This window comes from Salmo salar, chromosome ssa18, assembly GCF_905237065.1.
Source record: "Salmo salar chromosome ssa18, Ssal_v3.1, whole genome shotgun sequence".
Lineage (NCBI taxonomy): Eukaryota > Metazoa > Chordata > Actinopteri > Salmoniformes > Salmonidae > Salmo > Salmo salar.
In genome coordinates, this window is record NC_059459.1 from 65,343,986 (window position 1) to 65,357,333 (window position 13,348).

At 43.6% G+C, this 13,348-nt stretch overlaps 2 protein-coding genes and 1 pseudogene across 3 annotated transcripts; 1 reads left to right on the top strand and 2 right to left on the bottom strand.

Annotated features, from left to right (window-relative positions):
• Positions 1 to 429: 429 nt before the first annotated feature.
• LOC106577727 (UDP-glucuronosyltransferase 2B31-like) lies at positions 430 to 2,357 on the top strand (annotated as a pseudogene).
• On the bottom strand, positions 2,345 to 6,940 carry LOC123723677 (placenta-specific gene 8 protein). Its single transcript, XM_014156021.2, has 3 exons — positions 6,674 to 6,940; positions 4,536 to 4,720; positions 2,345 to 3,496 (listed from the first exon to the last, which is right to left on the bottom strand). The coding sequence occupies exons 1-3, from the start codon at positions 6,801 to 6,803 to the stop codon at positions 3,269 to 3,271; spliced, it is 543 nt and encodes a 180-aa protein (XP_014011496.1). The 5' UTR covers positions 6,804 to 6,940; the 3' UTR covers positions 2,345 to 3,268.
• Positions 6,941 to 7,486: 546 nt separating this feature from the next.
• On the bottom strand, positions 7,487 to 12,852 carry LOC106577692 (cornifelin homolog B). Of its 2 annotated transcripts, none has more exons than XM_045701403.1 (4): positions 12,725 to 12,852; positions 11,262 to 11,378; positions 10,685 to 10,839; positions 7,487 to 8,403 (listed from the first exon to the last, which is right to left on the bottom strand). In XM_045701403.1, the coding sequence occupies exons 1-4, from the start codon at positions 12,795 to 12,797 to the stop codon at positions 8,287 to 8,289; spliced, it is 462 nt and encodes a 153-aa protein (XP_045557359.1). In that variant the 5' UTR covers positions 12,798 to 12,852; the 3' UTR covers positions 7,487 to 8,286. The 2 variants fall into 2 exon arrangements, with proteins under 2 accessions (XP_045557359.1, XP_014011497.1); XM_014156022.2 differs by having other exon boundaries at positions 11,262 to 11,375; positions 12,725 to 12,776.
• Positions 12,853 to 13,348: the final 496 nt, after the last annotated feature.

The window sequence follows — 13,348 nt, forward strand, 5'->3', positions numbered from 1 at the left end:
CACTATGGACTTTAGTGAAGTTGGGTTGAAATGGTATTTCAGTAGCCTGCTTTCTGAGTTTTATTAAATAATACAACACTTTCTGTTTGTTGATGCATTACCACACTTTGATAAGTATTGTAGTCTCATCTAAAGTACTAGCTCGCATTAGCTCACATGGAGCAGGTAGCCTGGTGGTTAGAGCGAAAGGTTGCTGGATCGAATCCCCGAGCTGACAAGGTAAAAATCTGTCGTTCTGCCCCTGAACAAGGCAGTTAGCCTACCGGGGAACAGTGGGTTGTCATTGTAAGTAACTGACTTGCCTGGTTAAATAAATAAAACAATTTAAAAACATGAGCCAGAGCTGGCTCTGGTTTACACACACGTTCTTTATTTGTTTTGTGGGATTGGACCTCCTTAATCAATTCCATATCTGTTGTATGACTTCTCCACAGACAGCTATGATGAGAAGAGTGACATCGCCTTTCTTGGCTGCCCTTTACTTCCTGCTTCTATCGCCCGGCAATGGTTGCCACTGTAGCGCAGGCGGTAGGAAGATTCTGGTGGTCCCGGTGGATGGCAGCCACTGGGTCAACATGGAGGTCATCCTCCATGAGCTCCACTCCCGAGGACACGACCTCACCGTGCTGCGCTCTGTCAAGAGCTGGTACATCTTGCAGAAGTTCCCTCTCTACAGCTCCATCACCGTCCTCATGCTGGAGGACGAGATGGACAAGAACTTCCATGACAAGATGCTGCAAAGGAATCTGGTAATCCGGACCCTGCCGCCCTTCCTGCGGTCCTTCCACCATCAGTACGAGATCACATCCATGCAGCCGACAGGCCACAAGGTCTGCGCCAGAGAGGACGTTCTGGCGCAGATGATCCAGCGTTCATGGCAATCCAGCGTACATGGCTCGGCTCTGGTATGCTCGGTTTGACCTGGTGCTGACTGACCCTGCTCTGCCCACAGGGATCCTCCTAGCCAACTACCTCCGTCTGCTTCTGGTCTTCAACCTGCCCTGGATCAACACGGGAGAGGGTCACCTTCGCCCCTTCGCCCCCTCGCCACTGTCCTACGTCCCCGTGTCGGGCAAAGAGCTCTATGACCACATGGACTTCCTCTAGAGAACCAGAATTTATTTTTAAATATTCTTTGTACTTTTATTTAACTAGGCAAGTCAGTTAAGAACAAATTCTTATTTTCAATGACGGCCTAGGAACAGTGGGTTAACTGCCTTTGTTCAGGGGCAGAACAACAGATTTGTACCATGTCAGCTCAGGGATTTGAACTTGCAACCTTTCGGTTACTAGCCCAACGCTCTAACCACTAGGCTACCCTGCTGCCCCTGCCGCCCCCCAACTTCACTAACATGTTGCATTATGTCTATAGTGTGGTGGCGCAATATTTCTTCATTAATCATTGGTACGCCAACCTGCTCTAACGTCACTTCCCCTCTGCTGCTGACTTGCTCTCCATGCAGTGCTCAGCAGACGTGTGGCTGATGCGGGTGGACTTTGTCTTTGAGGTCCTGTGGCCCACCATGCCCAACGTGGTCTATATGGGAGGCTTCTAGTGTCGTCCGACCAGGCCGCTCCCTGCTGACCTGGAGGCCTTGGAGACCTTCATGCAGAGCACGTGGTGGTGGTGGTCATGTCTCTGGGAATGCTGGTGTCCACCCTGCCTAAGGAGGGGACCGAGGCGGTGGCCCAAGCCTTTGCCCTGCTGCCCCACAAGGTGTTGTGGAGGATCCCCAGGAAAGACCCTCTTCCCTGGGGAACAACACCCTGCTGCTGCACTGGCTCCCTCAGAGCAACCTCCTGGGCCAACCCAAAACCTGCGTCGTGGCTCACGGAGGCACCAATGGCCTGGAAAAGGCCATCTACAATGGGGTCCCTGTGCTGGGCCTGCCGCTTCTCTTTGACCAGTTTGGCAATGTCTGGAGGCTGCCACTCTCACCACAGGGGACTTCCTGGAGGCCCTAAGGGACGTCCTGGAGAATCCCTCCTACTGCCACAGAATGCAGAAGATCTTTGGCCTGTACCGCAACACGCCCCTGTCCCCTCTCGCCAGCGCCACCTTCTGGTTTGAGTACGTGATGAGGAACGTTGTCCCAGCTGCACACTGAAGCCTACAGCATGTCCTGGTACTCCAACCACAGCTTGGATGTGGCGACGCTGCTCCTGGCCCTCAGCGGGGCCTCTCTCTGGGCCTCAGTTTCTGTCTGCAGCAGACTGTGCTGCAGGAGCTCCAGGTGAAAGACCAAGCTGGAGTGAGCTTGTTAACTGACAGTGTCTTGATGCGTAATATATTGCCAAATTGTTTATATTGGAACATTTTCATAAGCAGACTGGAAAATACAAGTTTCGTTAAATGTTTATTGAGTTTAACTAAGAATATACACGTTTCAGGCAAAGCAACATTTCACATGAACATTATTTTTGTATAGATGATGTTTTCATTTTTAAATGCAATAGGACCATACAGTAACATATTCGACATTACATCCATGACATTAGAGATGGACTCCTCTCTTCCCTAACGTACAGTAACGTCCTTTACTGTTCTGGAAAGTCAGAGGGAGAGAGGGAGGGAGGTCACCGCAGTGTAAAAATAAACGTGAGCTTTAATGATGAACATGAGTCACTGTGACTGTTAGCACAGTCCTATCAGAGAGGGCTACAGCCTTCCCCTCTCTCTCTCTCTCTTACTCTCCCTCCCTCTCACTCCTGCTTTCTCTCTCTCTCTCCCCCCCCTCTCCCTCTGATACTGGCCTTATCCACAGACATTAACAACTGTCTGGCTCTCAAGGTAACAGAAGGCTTACTTACGTCACATCGTGTGAATCGATGTGCCCTTGAGCAAGGCACTTAATCCTAAATGCTCCAGGGTCGCCGTTGATAATGGCAGACCCTGGCCGTGACCGCACTCTCAGAGGGTGTCTCAGGGGGAGTTGGGATATGCAAATTGTACATTTCCAATTCACACATGTATACAATACACACCTGCACATGTGAAATAGGACAAATATAGGCACCCACCAAATGTTCATTATTATATAACAATCTGCATTGGGTGATTGACATAGTTAAAAGAGTAGATACTTACATTTCACAGCTATCCTTATGTACAGTAAATGCTGGAATTGTGCAAGACTTTACATGAATTCCAATGCCTCAAGTCTTATACGTCTATACATTGTGCGTCACCTCCATTACATCACCTCTATGAAATCACCACCAGAGGGCGTGGCTAACCCAGTGAGGTTTGTGTGTCTTGGGTCAAAGGTTACATGAATCTAGTGCTCAAGATGGCCTGAGGGGCAGAGGTGATCATAGGCTGAGATGTGATGACCCCAGGCTGGGAGGCCATCAACATGGGCTGACCGGGCAGCATGGTGGGCTGGGTGTTGATGACGGTGAAGGTCTGTCTGCGTCTCTTGATCTCTCTGGCCATCTGGCACCAGGAGCAGACGTTGCAGAAGGTGGAGTACACACAGTCCGCCATCATGTCACCCTGAACACACATATAGACAGGATTATGATCCCAAAATTCCATGTTTTCTAGAAATCCCAGTTTGGATGATTCTTGGATTTCTTGCTTATTCCTGCCTGAATGTTCCACCCAGGATTTTGTTTCTACTTGCAATGAGGTATCAGCAGAGGTTTCAAACCTGGGATACTGTATGATTACATCGACTACTGGGCTGTTGTATTAACTGGACAGAAGCTCTCAGGAGGCTGAAGAAATTTGTCTTGGCACTTAAAACCCTCACAATTTTTTACAGATGCACAATTGAGAGTATCCTGTCGGGCTGTATCACCGCCTGGTACGGCAACTGCACCACCCGCAACTGCAGGGCTCTCCAGAGGGTGGTGCGGTCTGTCCAACGCATCACCGGGGGCAAACTACCTGCCCTCCAGGACACCTACAGTACCCGATGTCACAGGAAGGCCAAAAAGATCATCAAGGACAACAACCACCCGAGCCACTGCCTGTTCACCCCGATATCATCCAGAAGGCGAGGTCAGTACAGGTGCATCAAAGTGGGGACCGAGGGACTGAAAAACAGCTTTTATCTCAAGGTCAGATTGTTAAATAGCCATCACTAACACATTATAGGCTGCTGCCCTATATAAATAGACCTGAAATCACTGGCCACTTTAATAATGTTTATATATTTAGCATTACTCATCTCATATGTATATACTGTATTCTATCCTATTCTTCTGTATCTTACTCTATGCCGCTCTGACATTGCTCGCCCAAATATTTATATATTGTTAATATATTCCATTCCTTTACTTTAGATTTGTGTGTATTGTTTGATATTACTTGTTAGATATTACCACACTTTTGGAGCCAGAAACACAAGCATTTCGCTACACCCGCAATAACATCTGCTAAACACGTGTATGTGACGAATATTTCAATTTTTTTGATTTGCTGTGTTGTATGTACGGCCTCACGTTTACACAGTCTGTAGGCCTACTCTAACAGTCTTCCTTGTCTAGTTTCTTTATTCAGGTGTTCAGATTGACATTCGTTAACCCACCTGAATGCCATAGCGGTGACGTACAGCCACCCTCATGGACATGGACACAGGAGGAGTGCAAGTTGGCAACCCTACCAGCTGGGTGGAGGACCATAAGACATCCAGCATGGGGAGACAGAAACACTCTCCAAACTCTGAGGTGGTGGTGCAGGCGAAACAGGGGAAGCACCAGTAGGCAAAACAACCTGATCATAGGGTCGCAAAGCGCAGGTCAGGGAAGAGATCTGTTAACACTGATTACGACACTTATCTCACTCACTTTGATTAGTGGCTAGTAACGCTGTCAGTCAGGTCCATATGTATTTGGACAGTGACACAATTTGCATCATTTTGGCTCTGCACGCCACCACAATGGATTTGAAAGGAAACAATAGATGTGTTTTAAGTGTAGACTTTCATCCTTAATTTAAAGGTTTGTCAAATTTATTGTATGAACCGTGTGGGAATTAGAACAATTTTTATACATAGCCCCCCAATTTTAGGGTCTCAAAAGTTGTTGGACAAACTAACATAATCATAAATGAAATTGTGAGTTTTAATACTTGGTTGGAAATCCCTAGCAGTCAATGACTGCCTGAAGTCTGGAACCAATAGAAATCACTTGATGCTGTTTCTTCCCTGGCGATGCTCTGCCAGGCCTTTACTGCAGTGGTCAGTTCCTGCTTGTTATTGGGGCATTTTGCCTTCAATTTTGCCTTCAGCAAGTGAAATGCATGCTTAATTGGATTCAGGTCAGGTGATTGACTTGGTCATTGCAGAACATTCCACTTCTTTGCCTTAAACAAGTATTGGGTTGCTTTCACAGTATGCTTCGGGTCATTGTCCATCTGCACGGTGAAGTGCCGTCAAATTAGTTTTGAAGCATTTGGCTGAATCTGAGCAGATAATGTAGCCCTAACCACTTCAGAATTCATCCTGCTGCTTTTGTCAGCAGTCACATCATCAATAAATACAAAGGAACCAGTTCCATTGGCAGCCATACATGCCCACGCCATAATATTACCTCCACCATGCTTCACAGATAAGGTGGTATGCTTCGGATCATGAGCAGTTCCTTCCCTTCTCCATAACTCTTCTCTTCCCATCATTCTGGTACAAGTTGATCTTTGTCTCATCTGTCCATAGGATGATTTTCCAGAACTATACAGGCTTTTTTAGATGTTTTTTGACAAACTCTAATCTGGTCTTCCTGTTTTTGAGGCTTACCAAGGGTTTACATCTTGTGATAAACCCTCTATTTACTAGTCTTCTCTTATTGTTGACTTTGACACAGATATGCCTACCTCCTGAAGGGTGTTCTGGATCTGGCCAACTGAAGGGGTTTCTCTTCACCAGGGAAAAAATTATTCTGTCATCCACCACAGTTGTTTTCCGTGGTCTTCCAGGCCTTTTGGTGTTCCTGAGCTCGACAGTGCGTTCTTTCTTTTTAAGAATGTACCAAATGGTTGATTTGGCCACACCTACTGTTTTTTCTATTTCTATGATGGTTTTGTTTTGTTTTTCATCCTAATGATGGCTTGCTTCACTGGCAGTGACAGCTCTTTGGACTTCATATTGAGGGTTAACAGCAACAGATTCCAAATGCAAATGCCACACAACTCTAAACCTTTTATCTGCTTACTTGTAAATCAACTAATGAGGGAATAACACACACCTGGCCATGGAACAGCTGAGCAGCCATTTGTCTAATTACTTTTGGTCCCTTAAAAAGGGGGGGGGGACCACAAATAAAAAGTGCTGTAATTCCTACACCGTTCACCCGATTTGGATGTAAATACCCTCAAATTAAAGCTGAAAGTATGCACTTTCAGCTCACATTCATTATTTAATTTCAACTCCAATATGCTGTGGTAGACAGCTAAAATAATAATAACTTGGACTATGTCCAAATATTTATGGACCTGACTGTATGGGCTATAATACTCCATTGATGTCTCAAAATATTCCAAACACGGCGTAAGTCAAAACGGAACAATGTAATGTATAACATATGTGCTTTTTATAAAACAATGTTTTAATAAGGTATTCCGAAATACACAATGTAAATGAATAGTGAACTCTGAATTCACATTTTTGCAGAGAAATGTGAATGATTCGCTGAACACTGGATAAATGGACAAACAAATAGACAGACTCACAGACTTGCAAGTCGTCGAAGCAGTCACAAATGCCAGTGCTCCACTGGTTAGAGTGGACAGCTATGAAAGCTGGTGTCTGGGGCTGAGGAGGCTGAGAATGTTGGTTGTTGATTATCACACTCGTTGCCATGGTGACTGGCCGGCCACTCGACTAAGGACGAAGAACTTGAACAAAAAGCAACAACAAACATCAATGGATTGTTACTTTTTCCTAACTTTTGGCTCTATCTGCCTCCCCAATGCCAACTTGCTGAAATCAAATATGAAATACCCCCCCCCCCACATCTTTCACCTGGCTTCGAAATGCACTTTAATAGCTCTGCACTTCCTTCTATTCTAAGTGGCTAATTCACGTCTTACAAGTGGAGCCCCTTCAATCCTCACTTAACAACCAATAGGCTACTGTGTGCACTCTGGTACTGTTTATTTCCAAACTGTAGTCTATAGAGTATTCACCATTAACCTGATGTTAAAACGTTTAAGTCTATGTAGTCTACGTATAAGTCTCCCCATCAAATACAAATCATTGCAGCCTATAATTCTAGTAGTGGGGTATGTTCAATCTAAGTCCTGTTTTATTGAATTATGACTCTTAATAAAATATACTCACCTGAAAGGGACAGCTCTGCCTGGCTGTATCCAGGTTTGTGATAGGTATCTCCGGACCAGAGGTGGCATTAAAAGCCATATCATTCAGGAACTAGAACAGTCACTATTTGCATGTGTGTGGTTTGCATAGGATTCAACACCTTCACTAAAGATCAGTGACATGCAGTATCCTCTGTATTAACGTCACAGAGAAAGGACAGACACTCATCTTTTAATCATTTATTCAGATACATTTATACTGCAAACATGAAAGATATATCTGAATGTATGTTTTGTTGTTTGGAAATGTGTCACACCTATTTCTCTCATATGTTTCTACAATACATTTGGACATGTTTTATACATTTAGCATAGTGGTAGATAAAAAGGTCCAGTTTTCCAAAGGGTTTTGGAAATGTATTTATACATCTTTCACACACCCCAAAAAATCTAAAGGGCCTTTACAGATACAGAGTAAACTATTTCAGCTGTCAGCAGGGTGGAAGTGAATGTGAACAACCTAAGAACAGGATACTATTGCAGACCTGCTTGAAACTGAATGGAGAACAGTTTTGGGTGGCTCACAGTACAGGTGTACACGTGTGTGACGTTCAATGGTGACGAGTTTGGTGACAGTGAGCGGTGATAGAAGAGTCAACAGAGGATAGAAAGCACAGGAGATTGGTGGCCCTTTAATTGTGGAGGACGGGCCCGTAGTAATGGCTGAAGCGGAATGAATGGAATGGTATCAAATACACCATTTGCTCCATTCCGGACATTATTATGAGCCGTCCTCCCATCAGCAGCTTCCTGTAGTAGAAAGTGCAGTCCGCGATAAGGCTTGGTATTGTTACTATTCCATTAACATGAGTCTAATGATGATGATGTTGATTATTATTAGTCTAATGACTATGATGAAGGTGGAGGAGGAAGAGGATGAAGAGGAGGGATATATGATGATGAGTAATGATGATGGTGCATGATGACGAAGAAGAGGATGAGGAAGAACGAGGTCTGTCCTTATCTTACATGTGGTTGATGAGAGTGACTGGTTGGAGGCGGGTCTTCATCTCTCTTGACATTTGACACCAGGTGCAGGGCCCGCAGAAGAAGGAATAGACACAGTCATTACACATGGTGCCCTTTTAGGGAGGAGACAGAGATACATCACATTACACCTGATCTAGCATCAGTTAACACTGACTACATTAATCAATTAATCAATTAGAGGAGATAGACTATCTGATGGGAGTGATCAGCACTGTGCCATCTTCAGAACATTATGCATTACTCCCTGAGTAGCCTGGTCCTCGATCAGTTTGCTCTACAACTCATTGATTGGCATGACTAGGATTGGCAAGGAGAGGAATTTTAACACAGACAGACTGGTACACAGGCAACTCCCTCAGTATGCAGGTATTGAAACAGACTTTGAGTACTCCAGAAAAAATGTGGGCATGGTCTGGGCCACAGGTAGTCCTGAAACCTAGGTCATTAGTACTGGTTAGGAGAGTTCTGAGATCAGATTAGAAGGTGAGGTGAACATTGTTACTTATATTTCTTTCTTTTTTAAGGTATTTTTCTTAAAACTGCATTGTCGGTTAAGGGCTTGTAAGTAAGCATTTCAATATGGACGTTGTAATCATATGCACTATTTTCACAAAATGTTTAAATAATACTACATCTTCAACAATAATTATGGCCTAGGACTATAAAGCCCAGAGTTTTTTCTGCTCAGATCCTGTGATCAGGAAAAACTCTAGTCATAAGGCATGCCAAACCTTATGACTCGTGTTCTTCTATACATTCATGTACATACTACCTCAATTGGCCCGACCAACCAGTGCTCCGGGACATTGGCTAACCGGGCTATCTGCATTGTGTCCCGCCACACACCACCCGCCAACCCCTCTTTTACACTACTGCTACTCTCTGTTCATCATATATGCATAGTCACTTTAACAATATCTACATGTACATACTACCTCAATCAGCCTGACTAACCGGTGCCTGTATGTAGCCTCGCTACTGTTATAGCCTCGCTACCAGAGGTGTGGACTCGAGTCACATGACTTGGACTCAAGTCAGACTCGAGTCACAAATATGATGACTTGCAACTCGACGTTGACTTTAACACTAATGACTCGTGACTTGACTTGGACTTGAGCCTTATGACTCGACCTGACTTGATACCCTCCCCAAGCCCAAATATAAAAAATGATGCTATTAAAAAAAGTGTACAGCGCATCAACTCTTCATCTAACAGATTACAGTTTGAATCGGGCAGCAGCCAATCAAATTGTGCCAGTTGAGAAAACGTTGTGTGTGGCAGTGCAGAGGAATGTCGGCGGGTGAATTCAGATGGAGCCCTTGGAAAGATGATACCCCAAATTATTATTTTCGGATATAAAGACGACGCTGTATCAGCAAAAAAATTGATTGCAAGTTGCAAAACATGCGGGAAGAAAATTACAGACGGAGGCGCAACAATTTCCAACTTTGTTCGACAAAGAACGGTAAGTCGTGGCTAATATAGCCGACAGCTATATATTTTATTACTTTACTAGTGTATCATGTAGGCTAACGTGACGTTAAATCAATGAGCCTCCACACAGTCAGTCAGTGCGGGAACGTGATCATTGCACCCAAGATTGAGCTACAACTGGCCAGGCAGTTGGTAGCCTAAATCCTGCCTGATGTTACTGCTGTTCCTAAAACCACTGACATACGTTAGCCTACTGTAACCACACAGAGTGTGTGTGTGTGTGTGTGTGTGTGAGAGTTAAGGTTGGGCGATTGTGTACAAGTCTACTGCGCCCCATAGCGATAGTCGAGCACTATTGGGGGGGGGGGGGACGGGTCTTTCTCATGGCTACCCATGTATTTCCATGGAAATATAACGTTTATTTGGAAAGTAATAAATATATTGATATTTTTAAAAGCGTTCATGATTTGCGTAAATGTAATATACTAACTATTACTCTTGTTAAAAATATGAAATGGTATTACATTTGTTGAAGAGCACATTATGACTTGTTTAGGACTTGAAACTCAAGGTTTAGGACTTGAGACTTGACTTGATACTTGACTCGAACATGCCTGTCTTGACTTGAGACTTGACTTGGGACTTGTAAAACAATGACTTGGTCCCACCTCTGCTCGCTACTGTATATAGCCTCGCTACTGTTATTTTTCACTGTCTTTTTACTGTTGTTTTTATTTCTTTACTTACCTATTTTTCACCTTATACCTTTTTTGCACTGTTGGTTAGAGCCTGTAAGTAAGCATTTCACTGTAAGGTCTACTACACCTGTTGTATTCGGCGCACGTGACAAATAAACGTTGCTTTGATTTGATTTGTGCTAAGGTCTATACCAAACGTCATGACTTTAGACAAGGTCATGGCGTTCTGTGTGTCCTTACCTCGATGCCGTAGCGCTGGCGGATCCCCACCCTCAGCGACATGGTGGCGGGGGGGATAAGGCCGAAGCCGTTTAGCAGGGGCAGACACAGGCACTCCCCAGCCTCCCTTGCCGTTATACAGGCAAAGCAGGGGAAGCACCAGAATGCTAAGCAACCTATAAAGGGAGATAGAGGACAAGAAATGACAGTGATTTACCCATGGGATAATTTTTTATTGACATTTATTTATTCAGGGAAGTCAGTTAAAAACAAATTCTTATTTACAATGACAGCCTACTCCGGCCAACACTGGGCCAATTGTGCACCACTCTATGGGACTCCCAATCACAGCCAGATGTGATGCAGCCTGGATTCAAACCAGGTACTGCAGTGACACCTCTTGCACTGAGATGCAGTGTCTTAGACCGCTGCGCCACTCGGGGGCCCAAACTCTAAACGAATGTGTTATGTTGTTGATTGAAACAAGTTTGCCCCCCATTGAATGGAATTGAGCGGTAACAGAGGCCTTGTTCAAAGACGATCAATATATCTACACACACAAACATGCTCGTACTTACACACGATCACACACACTTACACGAAGACATATCCTTGGTGCAGTCACAGATGTCGGAGCTCCATTGGTTTGAGGTAATGGCCTGAACAAAGGGCTTGGGCTGCTGGATGACCATCGTGTTTGCCATGGTGGCGTCTTCTGTTAGGATAAATATATATATATATATATATATATATATATATATATATATATATATGGCGCACAATTGGCCCAGTGAATATATATATATATATTTTTTTACAGAAGTCACACCACCAGCAAATCAATACAGGGTGATGTTTCATGCTTCACAATTATGGTGCCAGAACTAGTTCAAGATAGTTTGTGAAATTCTTCAAAATGAGTTGAAGTTATTCAAAATGCTGTATGCTGTACAGAGAGCCTAGTGTTTAGAGCTTAGTTGTCCCGAGGCTTTACAACTGCTCCTTTGAACATGAGCTAGAAGCAGTCATAGTCCAACTCAAACTGTAAATTCAACCTGGACTCAGGGGTAGACGTAATAGAGTAAAACTGTAAATCCATAACACTCCAATTAGTATGACATGTTACATTTTGTATGGTATGGTATGTATTCATTTGTTGATGTCCGTCACCCATTTCGTATTATATACTCATAGAAAAAAGGGTTCCAAAAGGGTTCTTCAGCTGTCCCCATAGTTGAACCCTTTTTGATTCCTGGTAGAACTCTTTTTGGTTCCAGGTAAAACCCTTTTGAGTTCCATGTAGAACCCTCAGTGGAAAGGGTTCTACATTGAACCTAAAAGGGTTCTACATTGGACCTAAAAGGGTTCTACCTGGAACCAAAAAGGGTTCTTCAAAGGGTTCTCCTATGGGGACAGCCGAAGAACCCTTTAAGGTTCTCTATTTTTTTTAAGAGTGTATGTTACGAATTGCAATTTGTACAATATGTTACGAATTTGCAAAACATATGATATGTTACGAATTCCAATTTGTTGTGCTAACATTAGCTAATTGGCTAGGTGGCTAACACTAATGTTAAAAAGCTACAAAAGTAGTAAGTAGTTGCTTATTCACTAAAGCGCTGAAGTTGTCGTGATGAGATTCGAACCCGCACCCTTTGGGGTTGCTAGATGTTCGCGTTATACACCCTCTCACCATGACCAACCACCCTACAAGTAACCTTCTGTCTTATGTAACCATACTATACGGAACATATCATTCTAATTTGAGAGTCCCTGATTTATGTTTACAGTGTTACATCTGGTGAGACCAGGCTTGTAAATTATCATTACATTCAGCAGTATGCAATTCCCCTTTCCCTTTCATTCCTTATGTCATACAGAAAATAAATACATGTTTTAATATATGTGTAAATATTCAATATACGTTTGGCAAATGTTTATATTTCTAAATAAATGTGAAATATAAAATATAGCCAAAAGATATTTCATATTTTCACAAATATTGATTTTCCGTATAAAGGGACTAAGCTTCCTGGTCTTTGCTCATAGACATAGTCTTACCCGAGTTAGCTTCAGAGAAGAGGATGGTGAAGAGGAATGCTGAGTGACTGAAACCAAGCAAGAAGTATGGCATGCTATATGTAGGGGCAGGGAAAGTAGGAAAGGCTCAACGCACACGCACACACACACACACACACACACACACACACACACACACACACACACACACACACACACACACACACACACACACACACACACACAGACACAGTTGTGATTTCTTACAAACCACTGTTTCACCTATTAACTGGTTCATCCAGTTTGGCTAAATAGTTGAGACTGTCAGACACAGGCTATCCTCATAAGCTCCACACCTCAAAAGACTGACCTGACCACGACAAATTCGAAATTCTGGGGCACTGTAACGTACTGTTATATGCACAGTTTCTCCTGGTCAGGTCATATGGTCAGGAAAATGTCAGGGCCCTAATCATTACCATCAAGCCTTTTTTGTGTCCAAACAAGTTTAGCTTGACAAACCACGCAAGTTATTTTAATGAGCAATTATGATATCTGGTAGCATTGAAGATATGATCTCCCTGTATGTTAGCATTGTAGTTTATCAAGATTCTTCCAAAAAGCTTGCAGTGCTACTGTTTCTCTAGAACAGAGCTCTCCAACCCT

Excerpts from the sequence above, each read along its gene's own strand:
- LOC106577692 (XM_045701403.1), bottom strand. The coding sequence starts at position 12,797 with ATGCCATACTTCTTGCTTGGTTTCAGTCACTCAGCATTCCTCTTCACC. Across the intron at positions 10,840-11,261 it reads CACCAAGGATATGTCTTCGT|GTTGCTTAGCATTCTGGTGC; the intron begins GTAAGTGTGTGT and ends CTCCCTTTATAG. Across the intron at positions 8,404-10,684 it reads GCCAGCGCTACGGCATCGAG|GGCACCATGTGTAATGACTG; the intron begins GTAAGGACACAC and ends CCTCCCTAAAAG.
- LOC123723677 (XM_014156021.2), bottom strand. The coding sequence starts at position 6,803 with ATGGCAACGAGTGTGATAATCAACAACCAACATTCTCAGCCTCCTCAG. Across the intron at positions 4,721-6,673 it reads CTTCGACGACTTGCAAGTCT|GTTGTTTTGCCTACTGGTGC; the intron begins GTGAGTCTGTCT and ends CCCTATGATCAG. Across the intron at positions 3,497-4,535 it reads GTCACCGCTATGGCATTCAG|GGTGACATGATGGCGGACTG; the intron begins GTGGGTTAACGA and ends ATGTGTGTTCAG.